Source organism: Hydra vulgaris, chromosome 01, assembly GCF_038396675.1.
Source record: "Hydra vulgaris chromosome 01, alternate assembly HydraT2T_AEP".
In the NCBI taxonomy this organism is placed as follows: domain Eukaryota; kingdom Metazoa; phylum Cnidaria; class Hydrozoa; order Anthoathecata; family Hydridae; genus Hydra; species Hydra vulgaris.
This window is the reverse complement of record NC_088920.1, coordinates 66560001-66576364: the sequence shown is the minus strand read 5'-3', so window position 1 is coordinate 66576364 and position 16364 is coordinate 66560001. Positions and strand designations below refer to the sequence as shown.

The 16364-nt window shown below is 28.0% G+C and overlaps 1 protein-coding gene across 2 annotated transcripts in view; it reads right to left on the bottom strand.

The window, feature by feature from the left end:
• LOC101236232 (hemicentin-1) overlaps window positions 1–16364 on the bottom strand; it is a 91876-nt gene that overhangs the window by 55469 nt on the left and 20043 nt on the right. For both annotated transcript variants that reach the window (XM_065788978.1, XM_065788979.1), the window contains exon 4: window positions 8191–8499. In XM_065788978.1, coding sequence (XP_065645050.1) covers window positions 8191–8499 — 309 coding nt within the window. The remainder of the gene's footprint in view (window positions 1–8190; window positions 8500–16364) is intronic.

The following is a 16364-nucleotide window of genomic DNA, read 5'->3' as shown; positions in this document are numbered from 1 at the left end:
CTCATGTTAAATTGTTGCAATTAATTATTACTTCAAATTTATAGTTAAACTTTTTTTTTTGTCCGATGATTTTTATAAATTTCAAACAAATATTTTAGCTTTTAAAATTTTAGCGTAGTAGTTATTTTAATGCTTATAGAAACCAGTACATTTTATTGCACTAATAAATTTGAGTTGTTATGTAACGTTTGTTTTCGCACTAAAAAATTTTGCTAATACAAGCGCTTATAAAGCTAATCCTACAAAAAGTTTGAAAAGATAAAAAAAATATATATTTAAATAAATGTAATTGCGTATGATACTTTGATAATTTAAATAAAATGGACTTATTGCGAACATTATAATTAAAAAATTACTTTATTTAATAAAGTAATAAATAAACTTAATAATTTATGTATTCGATATATTTACATAGTAATTAATGTATTTAATAATTGTGTATTTTATTATACATTTTTATTACATATTTGATTATGCATTTAATAATTACTTAATTTATATATTTAATATATTTACATAATAATTTATGTATTTAAAAATTTACGAAGCATTTTGCATAATATAGTAATTTTAAAAAAACGTAATATAAATATAATTTCCTTTTCAAATTTTAGTTTTTGAGCTTAGATTTTTTCTTTTTTTTAAAGATTTTCTTTTCGTTAGATAAATTATTTTACAAATTTTTCTTTTTATTTTCAGCGCATTTTGAAGCGACTAGAGTTGTTAAAATAAAATGTGTGGTCAAGTTGTAAAAACAAAATATTTTAAGCGTATTCAGGAATGGCATTCGATCGCACTTCTTTAATTTTTATTGGACATGTCCAGCAAACTTGAGTCTTTACTGGACAAATTGTCCGGTAGAAATAAGTTTGTTATTTCGAGCCATGTATATATATATATATATACATATATATATATATATATATATATATATATAATATATATATATATATATATATATATATATATATATATATATATCTGTGTGTGTGCATATATATGTATATATATGGACAATTCCACGGCGGAAAATCAAAAAGTAGTCAAATAATATTCTTTTTTTCGTCAATTTTTAACAAATGAATATTGATGTAGACACATGAAAGTTTATTTAAAATATATCTTTAATGTAAAAATTAATTTATTTAAGTTTTATTTACTTCTGAAAGTTACGGTTTTTCTCTTTGTTGCATGGTATCATTGTAAATAAATAAATAAAAATAAGAACCATATAAATACTTTTATTTAGACATTAAAAAAAAAAAAAAGATTTATTTGCTATTCTCCTTATATAAAAAAATCAGTTATAACGTTTTATATTTTTGTTTTAGTAAAACAATTTGTTTGTAAATGCATTTAAGGGGTGTCATCCATAAAGCACATCACCCTATATTTGTCAATTATTAACCCCTCCCTCCTATCACAAATGATCTCATATACCTGAACCCCCTCTCCCTCCTGACCTGTGATAGCAGTTTTAATGTCAAAGAAAATTCTGAAAGATTTATATGTAAATACTTTGCAGCATTTTAAAAATTGAAAATAAGGCAATACGCATAAACGTAAGAAGTGTAAGTAAAAAGTTCGACAAATCTTAAAAAGTAAAACATACATTGTGTGTGGTACTTAGTATATATTGCATTATACTAAATACGCTAAAAGACTAAATAGGCTTGCGTTATACCGCACACAAAGTATGCAGTTTTATAAAGCAACTTTTGCTTTTAAAGATTTGTGTTTTGTAAAATTAGAACATTTAATTAAATCCAGTCCAATTATAACGCAGTTTAAGAAGCAACTTTGCTTTTCAAGATTTGTGTTTTAATTAAACGTTCAAAACAAGAATATTAAGTAAAATGAAAACAAAAATACTTTCTTATTTAAATGACTAAAATAAGTATTAATGAAGTTAATAAAATAGTTTTTTAAAATTGATCTTGGTCTTGCGGAAAATTTATTTTGATTTGATAACTTTCTAAACTTGATAAATTTGATAAATCTTATGAAAAATCACTAAGAGTGCCAAAAGTTTTTTAAGATTTCCTTTGCTTATCATTTTTGATGAATGACTTCAATACTTTTGCAATTCTTTTGTTATGTAACTCTAACTCTTAATAGTAGATATCAAAAATCCATGGTATTAATTACTCTGTAACATAAGTGATGTAACATAAGATAAATACATAGTATCAAAAAAATCAGTTTACTTTCCTTAGCCAGTCACCTCTGATAAATTTTAATATATTTTTTAAATTGGTATGGAATTCTCAACATCTTGTGAAAGTTTCTAATACAAACCACTTTACTGACTCGCAGAAATCTGACCTGAAAGTTGAAGAAATTTTTTTACCTTGTTTTCCCTGTAACATAAGTTAGGTAGCATTTTTAGTAATAAGTTTGCCTTCTTTTAACAAGACTCAAAACTTTTTAGCCTATTTTATTCTTTAGAATCACAAATTTCATACAAAATAGCTAAAAGTTTAATTTACAGTTTAAATAGGCAAATATTTGATAAAGTTGTTGTGCGTGTAATGTAAGTTAAAAATAGAATTGCTCATATGTGTATATACAGGCCTCGGCGGTAGTAATTGAGCGTGAGAGCGGAGAAAAGCTCTCCTAAAACCAACATGGCAAGCTATGCGATCTGTTCTTTTAAACTGCTTTTTACGAGAGCTTTTGGTTTTTGCACAATCTGTTTATTTATATAAAAATTGCTTATTAAATATAAAATTTAGTTTTATACAAGTTACTAGCACATGTTTGTAACGTTAATGTTACAATAATATTCACATAACAAGAGTCATTTATTGCGCCGTGAAAAAATTCTTTAGACGTAAAATTTTCTTAACTTTGCAAAAACCGTACCTATTTATTATCCAATGAATTAAATTTTTTTGACTCATCGTTTTTCATTTTAGTTACAATAATAATTAAACTTTTGAGAGAAAAAAAAATACTTATGCGAGAGCTGTAAGTTGCTCCCGTAAACTGTTTTAAGGGAGTGTGGATGAGAGCTAAAGCTCTCGCTTCCTGCTCAGGCCTATATATATATATATATATATATATATATATATATATATATATATATATATATATATATATATATATATATATATATATATATATATATATATATATATATATATATATATACATACATATATATATATATACATATATATATATATACATATATATATATATATATATATATATATATATATATATATATATATATATATATATATATATATATATATATATATATATATATATATATTTGTCATTCACCTCCTCAAGGTAGAGAAGGCCACTACAGACGAGGAGGCTACTTAATAGTGGTTACCACCTTCTCTCAACTCTATAACTCCAAAACATGAACCTTTGACAAACAAGGCCATTGCGCGGAGAAACAAATTGAGCGTGGTACTTTTTTTTCTCAACATTTGTAAATAGTTCATAAATATGAATCTTTAAAAAAAATAATGTTTATATGCAACCTGCTGAAATAATTCTTAAGCAAAACAACTATTTGAAAAAATGCATACTATTAAAATCTAAAATAAGCAAATTATCAAAATAAATGATCATATTTAATCTTAGTATTATTGAGAATCACCTAACTAATTATATTTACAAAAAAAAAATTATTAATTTTTGAAAATTAACTACTTTTTTTATAAAAATTAGTGAAATTTTGAAATGCAAAATGTAAAATTTGTCGGTAACTTTATCTGTAAATTTACCAGTAAATTTTGACAATTTTGCAATAGATACACACCATGGTATTTTATTTGAATAAAAAATTTGTTCATAATTTCAAAACTGACTGACAGTTCTTTGAGTTCTAAAAAATATCAAGCTTTTGACATTTTTTTTGGAGATAAAATTACAACTCAATGACAATCATGGATGCGTTGCGGATCCTGTGATGATTGGTTGTGTGGATCTTGCTATTTTACTATGGCCAACGAAGAATTGCCAATAACCATACAAAGCTCATTTAAAGCAAAGTCGTGTTTTTTTGTTAATTGAAAAAACCTTTTTAAATTAATTGAAAAGTATATTTCTAATTTTATTTGCCAGTAGCATAGCTAATGTGATAATGGCCAAAGAAATAAAAAAGTTGAATAATTACAATAAAAATTAAAAAAACTACTACTTATATTTAAAAAAAAATTTTTTTATTTGCTCCTTTTTGTTTTCTTTGGTGCCCTCAAAAGACTTTTTTTAAGCCCAGGGCAACACCCTCCTTAGTTAATAATATTATCTGCATTAATATCATAATTTTACAATGAAACAACATTTAAAAATTAGTTTTCATTAATTGTGACGTTAAGTTTGTGAAACGTCATTAGTATTTATATAGCAGCCAAACTTATGAGGTGGTATTGAAAGTTTGGTCAAAGTAGATGTTTTCATTTTAGATTAAATATTGAGTACTAGTTTTTATTTTTTATTTTTTTATTTTTACAATATCAATTATCAATATAACTTTTTTGTATTTTTCAGGAAAAAAAATTGAAAATTTTTTATTTATGTGTGATTAATAAATGCTAAAAGTTTAAGAGACAGAACTTAGGCGATATTACGGTATGTATATATAAATATAAGCTTCATTAAATTCATACAAGAGTTGTTTTGTTTAATTAAAAAGCATTAAAATGATTTGAAAGAAAAAGTTTTGATTTGCTTGAATTATAGAAAAAAGTAATAGTATAAAATAATGGGAATAAACAAATCACTATTGTAAAAGTTATAGTTTTTTAATTAAAAATTTTGACAAAAGAAAATGCTATACAATGAGTAAGTTAAACATGATTACAAGCAGCATCTACTTCAAAATCAATTGCGTTTCTGCCTAATCTTTTGGTCTTTTTCTTTAAAATAGTTGTTAACTACACTTTCTAAAAACTTAAAACGAAAATCTTGCTCCTGGTTCACTCCTGCATGCACATACATTAAGCTTTTAATATCTTTTTTAGCCTCTGCTTCTGGGACTCCTTTTTAAATCTGAGAGGGACAAAATAAACAATTATGGCTTCTTTTAGTTATAATCTGAGGACAATTCTGCAAAAATTTAAAATTAGATTCCACTTGACCATTAATATTTTTAGCTGATCCTTTTGTAATAAAAAAGCGTTTATTTTCCTGAACTTTGATTTGCAATGGCTTTTTAAAGACTCTTTGACATACTGACTTGTAATCAAACACATTCCAATCTACTCCAGAAATTTTTGCAGCTCCTTGAGTACTGTAAACATTTTAGTACTTTTCCGGAGAATATATTCTTTCAATTTCTATAAACTTTTTATCAAACTTTTTATATTCAAAAGTTCCAAGTATACACAGTCACAACATATGCCCTTGAACAGCTAACAAAAGTTCAATTGTTTTTACTAATACTGGCACATGTCTTAACAGATAGAAGCCTGCCATGTAAATCAAGCGCTATTTTTATTTTGACCACCACAAGAATCAGAAACTAAGCCAATAGTGTCTACGTCATTCATGTTTGTACTGCAAAGCTTGTTAAACACTGCGCTGTAGCAGGAAGAACTATTTTTTTTGAAGTTGTTCTCATTCCAAGTATAGATAGTGACATTATCTTTGTTTATACATCCACTATTTTTATTTTCTACAACACAAAAGTTGTATAAGTATAGTTGTCTACTGTAATGCATTTGTTCTTTGTTTGTGAACAGCTAAATCAGTAATCAAACTGTTTTTTCTTTCTAAATCATTTTCACACTTTATTTGGTGTCAAATTCTTTCACAAAATGAACATGCATCTAATTTAGGAGAGCCAAACCCTAAATTAAAGTTGAGTATAAAATTTTTTGGAAAAATTTAAGTTACTGGTAGATTAGATTGCTTCTCTGTGTATATTTTCCAAACATTTTTAATGCTTTTTAGCTCTGATGGCAGATACAATTTTTTAGATTTAATTCTGCTGTAATGACTCTTTATAAACTCTACCACAGCATTATGCTTATCACTAAATTTGTGACTATTTTTATCACGACCTCTGTTTTCTTTTCCATTTTTAAAGAAATTATTAGCAATATTTTGAAAACTCGTGTGAGGAGGGGGGTGGGGTTGTTAACCTTTATAAGCTTGAGTGGGTGGGAAAAATTTACAAAAACTAATCTAAGTCCCCTCCTGTGTATTAGGCACCTAAGAGTAGATATAAACAAAGTAAGATAAGGGCTAGCTTCGATTAAAAGATTTACTACTTACAATTTCAAAAAAAAAAATCAATCCTCTTTATTTTATTTTTCTTGCATTTCCCTTAGTAAGATGGTTGTTTGCTTTTTCTCAACAGCTAAAAAACTTTCTTTAACAGGTGATGCGGAAGTTATCGGACAAAATAAAAACGTCAATAACTTATTTATAAATAAAAAAACAAACTACTATTATATTTTTTTAAATAAAGCATTTATCTTTTAATAAAAATATATTATTTTTTATATGAAAAAACACCACCATTTGCAATTGATCTCAATTTTGCTCTGACGCCTTTCATATGAGACTGTAAAAAGTTTAAATCAATTTCTTGTAGTTTTAGTTTAATGTGATCAATCAAAACTTGCTCTGTTGAAGCTTGCCAATCTCCCTTGTGAACCTTCTGTGCCAAATGTCCCCAAAAATTTTCGATTGGTCATGCTTGAGGCACATTTGGGGGATTGGATTCTTTATCAACGTAATAGACATATTGGTCCATCCAATTTAGAGAATCTTTAGAATAATGAGAACTTGCTAAATCTGGCCAAAATAAATAGTTAAAGTCTCCATGATACTTGTGAATAAATGGAAGAAGTTGTTTTTCTAAACATTCATTAATATAGATTGATGAATTGATCGCTACAGCCTTGGTGTAAAAGTGCGAAACAATGGCTCGGACATACCACGGTCAGATATGGCTATCCACATTAATTATTTTTATTGGAAATTTCTCTTTTCCTATAAAACGAACACTTTCTGGGCATGTCTTTTTGTTGTTTGTGTAGTATCCAGAATTTCCAGGCATGTTGTCCCCTGCAAAACAAAAGTATTTTTCGTCATCGACGACTAGAAGCGATTTTGTGTTATAGAGTTGGTTAACTAGTTTCCTGCTTCTTTTCTTTGCCTTTATTTGTTGTTCTATAGTGTATTTTGGAGTCTTTTCACGTTTTCTATATTTAATATTCATTTTTTTTAACTGACGACCGATTGTCGATTGATTTACACCGAATATAATAGCTATTTTTCTGTGACTGACCCCTTTTTGATTGTTAACAAGTCTCGTTAAATCGGCTTACTTTTCTCTAGACCAGGATGTCGGACGACCAGGGTGCTTTCTATCAGAAAACAACTGAACAGTTTCAAGTCTTTTTAAGTTATCATATATTGTACTTCGAGCAAATCCTTCCTTTTCAAAATGATTTACGATTTATTTATTTTTTATATTAGGCTTATTTACAAAAAACATTTTTAGTCGCTTTCGAAAAGATTCTCGTTCAGCTGCATTTAACCTCATTTTAAATAATTGTGTTTCAAATAATAAAGTTTATATTTTATAGAACGCTTATGTCTACGCATAAAAGCACAAAAACTAATTATTATGCTCAAATAATGAAATTAGGATTTGTCCGATAACTAATATTTAAATAGATAATAGATTTCAGAATATAGAAAAATAATAGAATATAGAAATAGAATATAGAAATGGAATTAACTCAAAAAAAGTTTTTAGCGCATTTGGCACAGGGGCTCCTCATATATGAAAAAAAATTTTTCTTCTATGAGTTAAAAAAATATATATTTTTAACTCATAGACCTTTTAAATCATCTATTTATCTCATAAATATTCATTTTAAATATTTCATTATATACTTATTTCAAATAATAATTTTTGCAATAAACATATACTGATATACAGTATACACATAAAATATACAGTCAAAACAAAAATTTGGTCCAATTGTAAAAACAACTTTTATGGATTCAATGATACTGTTTATAAATAGGTAAAACCACTAAGCTAAAATATAACACAATACATACTAAATTACAACTTTTGAAAAAACAGAAAAACAAAATATGATGAATTCAAACCTACTTAATTATACTGAAACATACTTTGTCTAATTTCAATTTCTAAATATCAATTTAGACTATTATGAGAACCAAAGCAACTAAAAGACTTACATTGCACAACAACAGAGGTATTCAAGGTTTGAAAACCCAGCTCATTTTTTGCAAGACATTTATAAAATCCAGTGTCATTTATTTGAATATTTATTATTGTAAGAGTAGTCTGGACATTTGTGTAAAAGTTATTGTTAACTGATATTGGTGCACTTATAAAATATCTGGAATTATTTTGAAGGGCATTATCATCTTTATCGAACCAAGTAATTACAGCAGCTGGCTTTGATGATGTTGAACAAGTCAAACGCAACTCTTTTGTTTCAATTGGAGCTGATTCTAATGACAATAATGTATTTTGTGGTCTGCCTAAATAATAAATTGATAACATATTATAATTTGTTAATTATGTTAGTTAACTACAAACAAGTATTTACAATTAAAAATAATTACATTTAAAACTTGAATCAAGAATCTGTATACCAAACTGAAAGTTTTATTTAAATAAATATAAAATTTTAAAATTATCTTACTAAGATTGAATCATGAAAAGAAAAGAATGGATGAAATAAAGATAATGGATGACAGAAAGGGTGAATAAAGCCCATAAAATCAATTTTAATCTTTTTAATTGAATAAAACACTCAAAATTGGTATTTTTAAAACAAAATTTAAATAAAACAGAAAATTTTGACTTGTATAACTTAAATGTGCAGTGACATCGTGTCATTATTGTAGGCTTTTAAGCTAAAAAGCTTTTTTAGTTTCTTTATACTAAAATTTAGGCATGCTGTGTATGGACACAAAAACTAGACATATTGTGTATGGATTCAACAAGTTTAAATTCTGATATAGATTGAAGCGTAAAAGCCGGCAATAAAGACAGGCTTTTAAGCTTCAAGACAAACTGTGCCACTGTGCGTTTGATTAGATTGCATAAGTCATAATCTTGGATTGTTTTAAACTAACTTTGAAGAACTTATCAACAAATTGGATATGTAAAAAACTCTGTAGAAAAATCAATAAAACTGTTTGTTCTTATGGAACCCAATGGATTGTACATGCACAAGCTTGTTTAACTGTTTAAAAGTTATAAACTTATTTTATTTTACATTTTTGACATGGGTTATCTAAGGCTTTTTTCATTTTAACTGAGAAAAATTTTTTTATTAAGTTATTAAACTTATTTTGGTCTACCAGAAGCCCTACATGACATTAACATGTTCATTTCTTAACAATTAAATTGATTGTTTTATCAAACAGAGTTTTCCTTCTTATAGCCAAATTGCTTTTACCATAACTAAGGAGACTCCGATGCCCTAAACACCAGTGTTAAGTCATATTTGAAACAAACTAAGTTTACTTAGGACACTTATTAAACTACTACACTTCAAACATTGAAAAAAAAAAAAAGACAACTGATCTTAAATATAGTCTTTCCGCTGCAGTAGTTAGAGACTTGTAGATTACTGGTAGGTAGGTGTAGTTACTGGTAGGTAGGTTTTGGACTTGTAATTACTGGTTTATTATTTTTGATAACTTGATAATTTGATATTAATTAAAATGAAGGCTGAATTGATATGAAGTGATTTCAATTTTAAATATTAAGAAAATTAGGAAAAATGAGGTCAGCAATATTTTGCCGACCTTAATCTGTTAGAGGTTGGCATCAAAAAAAACATGGTACAAAGGTTTCACCATAAAACATAGAAACAAGGTCAGCAATTTTTTGCCAACATAATACACTTCTAGGTCAGCAGTTTGGTCTGCTAAGCCTAATTCTGAGGGTTGATATATATATATATATATATATATATATATATATATATATATATATATATATATATATATATATATATGCGGTAGTGGTGTAGTGGTAAGAGCGCTCGCTTTGTAAGCGAGAGGTTCGGAGTTCGACTCCCACCACACCCCTGGAAGTACCGTGCTCAACTTAATTTCTCTGCGCAGCAGCCTTGCTCGGCAAGGTTCGTGTTTCGGAGTTAAAGAGTTAAGAGAGGGTTGCACCACGAATAATAACTAAAAAATAAAAAACACAAAAAAATGAGTAGCCTCCTTGACTGTAGTGGCCCTCTTCGGGCCTTGGGGAGGTGAATAATCTAAAATATATATATATTTATATATGTCAACCCTCAAAAATAAATTAGCCCAAATACACACTTTTACTTTTCGGATATTCAATAACCATTAACCAATTAACCATTGAAAAAAGGAAATCCAAAACATGAAAATAATGGTTGCAACAGATAGCATGCAATTTGTTTAAAATGTTAACTGTTTAACAAATAAATTTATTATACAAAGTAAAGTGAAAATCAACTTCTGTATAAAAATAAAAAATAAAAAATAAAACGTAAACTTCTATATAAAATAACTAGTTATGAAATTAATAAAAGTAAAGAATAATATTCTCGGTGTTTAGTGAGGAACCAAATTTTTACAATTTATAGTATTTTATAAAAATCTTGATATTTTATTATAGTTTCTAGGGTTTTATGCAATTCTTGGTACTTAATTGGTTATGTTGTTAGAGCTTTATGTGATACTGGTACAATCAACTGTATGCTAATTTAGCACTTAATTGGATATATGGTTTCCATAAAAGATTAGTAGTAAACAAAGACTCAGTGAGAGGGTTGCCATTCATTAATATAGGAATATTGACAGTATTTGTTGGAGTTAAAATTTACAAGCCACGGCAAGTCCCAATAAGTCACAGAAGTGAGATTAGATTCAAGATCAGCTGCCTGTTCTATGTGATCAAAGAGACAAGACAGGAGTATAAATTTGAGTCATCGACAAAAAGAGCTACTTTAGATAAAGTTGTTGGAAAGATCATTAATGTAGATAAGAAACAAAACAGGACCAAAGATAGAACTTTAAGGTTCCCCAGAAGTTACTAGAAATGAAGAAGAGTGTTGCCCTTTGAGGATGATTTTAATAAAGTGGTTAGAAAGAAACGATTTGATTATCTCAAAAACTTTGCCAAATACACCATATGAAGCAAGCTTATAGAAAAGACCAGCATGCCAAACTTTGTCAAAAGCTTTAGCCTCTTTGCCTCCATAAAACATGGTCACGATATACGTTTTTAGTTTATTTTTTGAAGCTCAATCATTAAGAAATACTCCTGAGGGCATACCATTTTCTAGGACACCAAAATGACACACTGCAAAACACCCTAAAAAAGTCAGTAATAACTTTTTTTTAGATAGGTATACATGGTCAAAATTTATGTTTTTAGGGTAACATTTCAAGCTTTATCCATTAAAAATACTCCCATGTTCACCATCATTATAGTGCTATAACTCTAGGACACCAAAAGAGCACTTTTAAGCATCCAATTAAAAAATATTTCAGAATTCTTATATAAAGTCATAATAAATGTTTTTACGTCAATTAGATAGGACTTATCCGTTAAAAATATTCACAAGATTATAAAATATATCAAAGACACAAAAAAAAAACACTGGAAAGCACAACAACAAAAAAAGAAATAAAGAGGAAAGTTGTTAACTTTTCTAAAATAATTCCACAGTCACAATATGTTTTTTAAATATATATCTAGGGACCCATGAAAATTTTAAATGAATAAAAAAAAATTTATTTAATGTGAAAAAGATTTCAAGATTAAAAACTTTTAAATTAAAAGTACTTAATTAAACCTTAAATACATTAATTGGACTTGATTAAATCATTTAAGTTTAAAAAGACACAAAGTTCATAACCAACTCCAATATATTAACACAAGCAACATTATTATGGCAATGTTTTGTCCACTTAAAATTCTAAATCATGAAAGTATTAGATTATGGGAACAGCAATACACTATCTAAGAGTCTACTCAAAGGCCACTCATGATTCAAATGGGGAAAGAGTCAAATTAAATTATCTAATCTCTTTCTTTATTTAACAACTGTATGAAGGAAGATGAAATTATTATTGAGCATAATGAAAATCAATACCATGTTAAAGTAAACATCGTCGTTCATAGTTTGAACAGAAAGACTTCAAATATTTATCAAGGTCTTGAAGGTTCATATTGTGATCTTTGAAACCTTTCAAAAGAACAATGTGAAAATATACAAACAATTCAAGATGGTTTCATCATAAACAGGGATGTTAAGTCCATGCAACAAATATTTCTTGACAAAAAGGATTATACCAATTGACACGGTCAAATTACAAGTTCAATTACATGTTCAAATGTTAGATCCTTTCAGGTTTTACATAGTTTGCTCACGAGCTTTGATCATTTTATGAAGGTAGTTGTTCACATGGCGGCAAGCAACCTAACTAGGAAAGACTCTAAGATAAACAAAAACACAAAATTGCTGAAATAAGGATTTGCAGAATCAACTAAACAGGGAGGGGAGGGGGGATGGGGGAATACGACAACTGGAAATGTTGCCATAAAACTTTTACATAATAATGTATTGCGAAAGGTAATTACAGATCACATATCAGGTCAAATAGACTGCAAACTAGTTGAAAAGTATGGCTTGCTTCTTTCCACAATTCGGAGAGCAACGTCATCTGGCAAAAAAATTAATATTGAGCTATACAAACAAATGTGTCACGAGCTTGCATCAACAAGAGTTTTAGTGGGTAAGTATAACTCCAACGCTGCACAAAATTCTTGCTCATAGATGAGAGTTAATAAAATAAATAAATCCATCAGTTTGAAATAATGAGTGAAGCAGGAATGGAAGCTAATAATAAGCGTCTCAGATACTTTAGCAAAAAACAAGAAAAATTATTCAATTGATCAATATAGAAGATTGCTTTAAAAGACTTTGGCTCGGGTCTGACCCATTAGTTGCAGAAGAACAGAGTAAGAGCGACTATTTTGTTAAAAACTGTTTAGATAAAGGGTATTTTAAACACTCATGTATGAGCAGAAGTGCATCAGCTGATGATATTTTAAACAACCTTTTTGTTAGTAAATAAATTATTTTTGTAACACATGTGCATTTGTTAACTTTTCAAAACCAATTTCTTAGACTTTGACCTCAAGATGGCAATTTTGAAACTCGTTTTTTTCAAAATCCTTTAATGAGGCCAACTCAAGCTTTGCAGAAAATGAAAGCTTTTATTTTGTAGTTTAGAAATCATATTATAAAATCATAATATATAGGTTTAGTAAGGCGCCATTAGCAGTTTTTAAGATAATGACTGAAATGTTCAAAAACTACATCAAGATCATGTAAAAAATTCACAGTTTTTATTAGTGAACGGAAACTTTTGGCTTCAGCCGAAATTTCGGCCGAAACCGAAACCGAAATTTCTGCTTCAACAATTTTTTTACTTTTCCTGTTTCGGCCGAAATTTCGGTTCAAACCGCAACCGAAATGAACCAAAACTTTTATAAGATTTTTTTTATGTTTTAATTTAGAGTGGAATCATGACGGTTTCCTAATTGTAATTGTTTGTTAGTAAAATAATTTTTAATTATAACATTTGTAGAAATTTTAATTGAAATCATATTACATAATAGTTTTAAGTTACTATTCTCGAAACATTCTTAAAATGAATTAACATTTAAGTAAAGCAACCCAAACCAATAGTTTCATCAAAAGTTTCTCAGTGCTAAATTTTACAATGGAAAATAATCGATAAAAAACTGGTTTATGGAATCATTTTACCGTGACAGCTAGTGATTTCAAATACGGAACTTGCAATATCTGCAATTTGAAAATATTGTGGATCGCACAATCCAAAACTTCAATCACTTAGCGGACTTACATCACATCACATTTCATCACATTTAAGAAGTCGTTTACTCTAAACAATCTCCTAACTGAAAAAGCAATATTCAATAATCAAGACATTCTTTCAAATGAAAGAAACAGACTTTTGCCAGAAAACATGAAAAAAAAGTATTCTGCAGAGAAAATACTTCAATTATTACCTTTAATTATTGATGTCTAGACATATTATAGTTTTTATCAAACTATGTTTCATGGTGATTGCTTAGATATATGTAAAATAGTTTTTTTTGCTTTAATTTGGTGATCATAAAAGGCTCAGGGATTTTAAACATTCTTTCTCAAATTTCGGCCAAAATTTCGGTTTTGGTTTCGGCTACGGCTTCACTGAACCGAAATTTCGGTACTTTCGGTTTCCGTCGATCACTAGTATTTATATCACTTTTATGAAAATTACCCAATTTTCTTCCAGAAATACTATTATTATTAGCCAGAAAAATGTATTTTTATGCAATATGTTTTTTATGCATATATGCTATTTATATGTTTTATGCAATATGTTTTTTATGCATATATGTTTTTTATACATATATGTTTTTTATGCATATATGTTTTTTATGCATGTTTTCTACTATTTTTCTCTTATTGTTAAATAATAATTTTTCAAGTTTTGGAACAATAATTTTTTTTCATCACTTTTTTCCGAATATACTCAAAAACTCTGTTGAGTTTTAAAGTGTTTTATTTTTCTTCCAAATTGTTCAACTTTGCATTGCCGTAATTTTTTTAAATAGACAAACATTTTAACTTTTTTTTTTTTTTAACTCAAATCTGCATGCCAATTAAGTATACAAAAATTAAGTTAAATTTTAACTTCAATACATTAAATATTTTATTCATGTTCACCATTTAAACCACTTTCACAGGAAAACAAGGCTCAGTCAAGCACTTATTAAATAGTTTAGAGAGAATTGAAGAGAGTTCTAGAGTACAATTTTGTTAGATTATGATAAAAATGTTGTCTGGACCACAAGCTGTAGAAGAGTTGAAATATGACTTTAGCAATGAAAGCTAAAGTGATTTGAGTGTTAACAATGGGTTAACCCAGGGCTAACCTTTTAAATTGTAATAGAAGGAAGAGAATGGCCATAAAGAGAATGGCCATTAAAAGAATAGCCATTAAGAGAATGGCCATAAGATTCAAGAGTTGAATTAAAAGAAAAGTTCTTTACTTTTTCCTTGGGAGAGGTAATAAGATAAGTCCTATGAATGAGAGATGAAATGTTAGACCTATCCTTATTAATGACACTGTTGAAGATCTATTTTTTTAAAGTCTCTATAGTCTAACTTCTGAGCTAAGATACAAGATACACTTTTTAAAACACACTATTTTTATCTAAAAAAAATTGCTTAGTTATAAACCTGTGTTACGTTGTTTCCATCCTATATTACTATACTGTTATACATCATATATGGTATATATACATCCTATATTGTTTCCATTCTATATCCACAGATAAATATTTGGTCTTCTTGAGTTAACTCATTAGTTTTTGCATTTAACTATGCAATATTTGACAAGATCGCAAACAGTTTGAGGACTTTGAGGGATTTAATATCCCTGGGCAGGAAATGCTGATCACACAAAGTTTCACTTTTAGCAACCGTGTGAAAGTTGATTCCATCAATAACTGATAGTTGACTTAATAGCTGATAGTTTAATTTCAGGTAATTATAATGCTATTATAAGGAATTTAAGCTGGGACTCTTTTTGTGATTTTCTTTGTAATGGTCCTTGGGTAAAAATCTTTTGTCTTCCTGCTGACAAATATGCTTTTCATGTAACTTCTTGGATTCAGGCTGGCATGGAATCTTTTATTCTCTATCAACAATTATAAGTCCAGCCTCACTCTTCTCCATGGTTTTCCTCTCATTGAGCTGCTGCAATTTCCGATTGTAAACATTACTTCCATACCTATCGCCAAAACAATTCTCCAGAAAACAGACGCCTGTCTACTATTACTAGAAACCATTGTAAAAAGGCTTTGTCTAATGCCAAAGTACGCTATTCTCAGGTCACAAAATCTTATAATTCATCTAAAAAACTATGCTCCAGAGATTTTTGGATAATCTTTAACAGTGTTTATAATAAGGGTATATCTGTTATTCCACATCTCTTAAATGGTTCAGATTTTTTCACCTCACCTAAAGACAAAGCTTAATTGTTTGCTAAAAACCCCTCATGAATATCATTTATTGAGTCCACTAATCACATTCTACCTGATAGAGCTGACAAACAGGTTGATCCATTGCTTGACATTTATATCACTCCAGCTTCTGTATCTAAATTGATTTCTTGCTTAGACCCTTCTACTACTTGTGGTCCAGACAAAATACCTGTCATGACTTGCAGAAGTGTTTTCTGCAGCAGTTATCTGTACTTTCAAAACTATTTAACAAGTACTTATTAGAGTTTTATTTTCCAGTTTATTGGAAAGCGGCATCTGT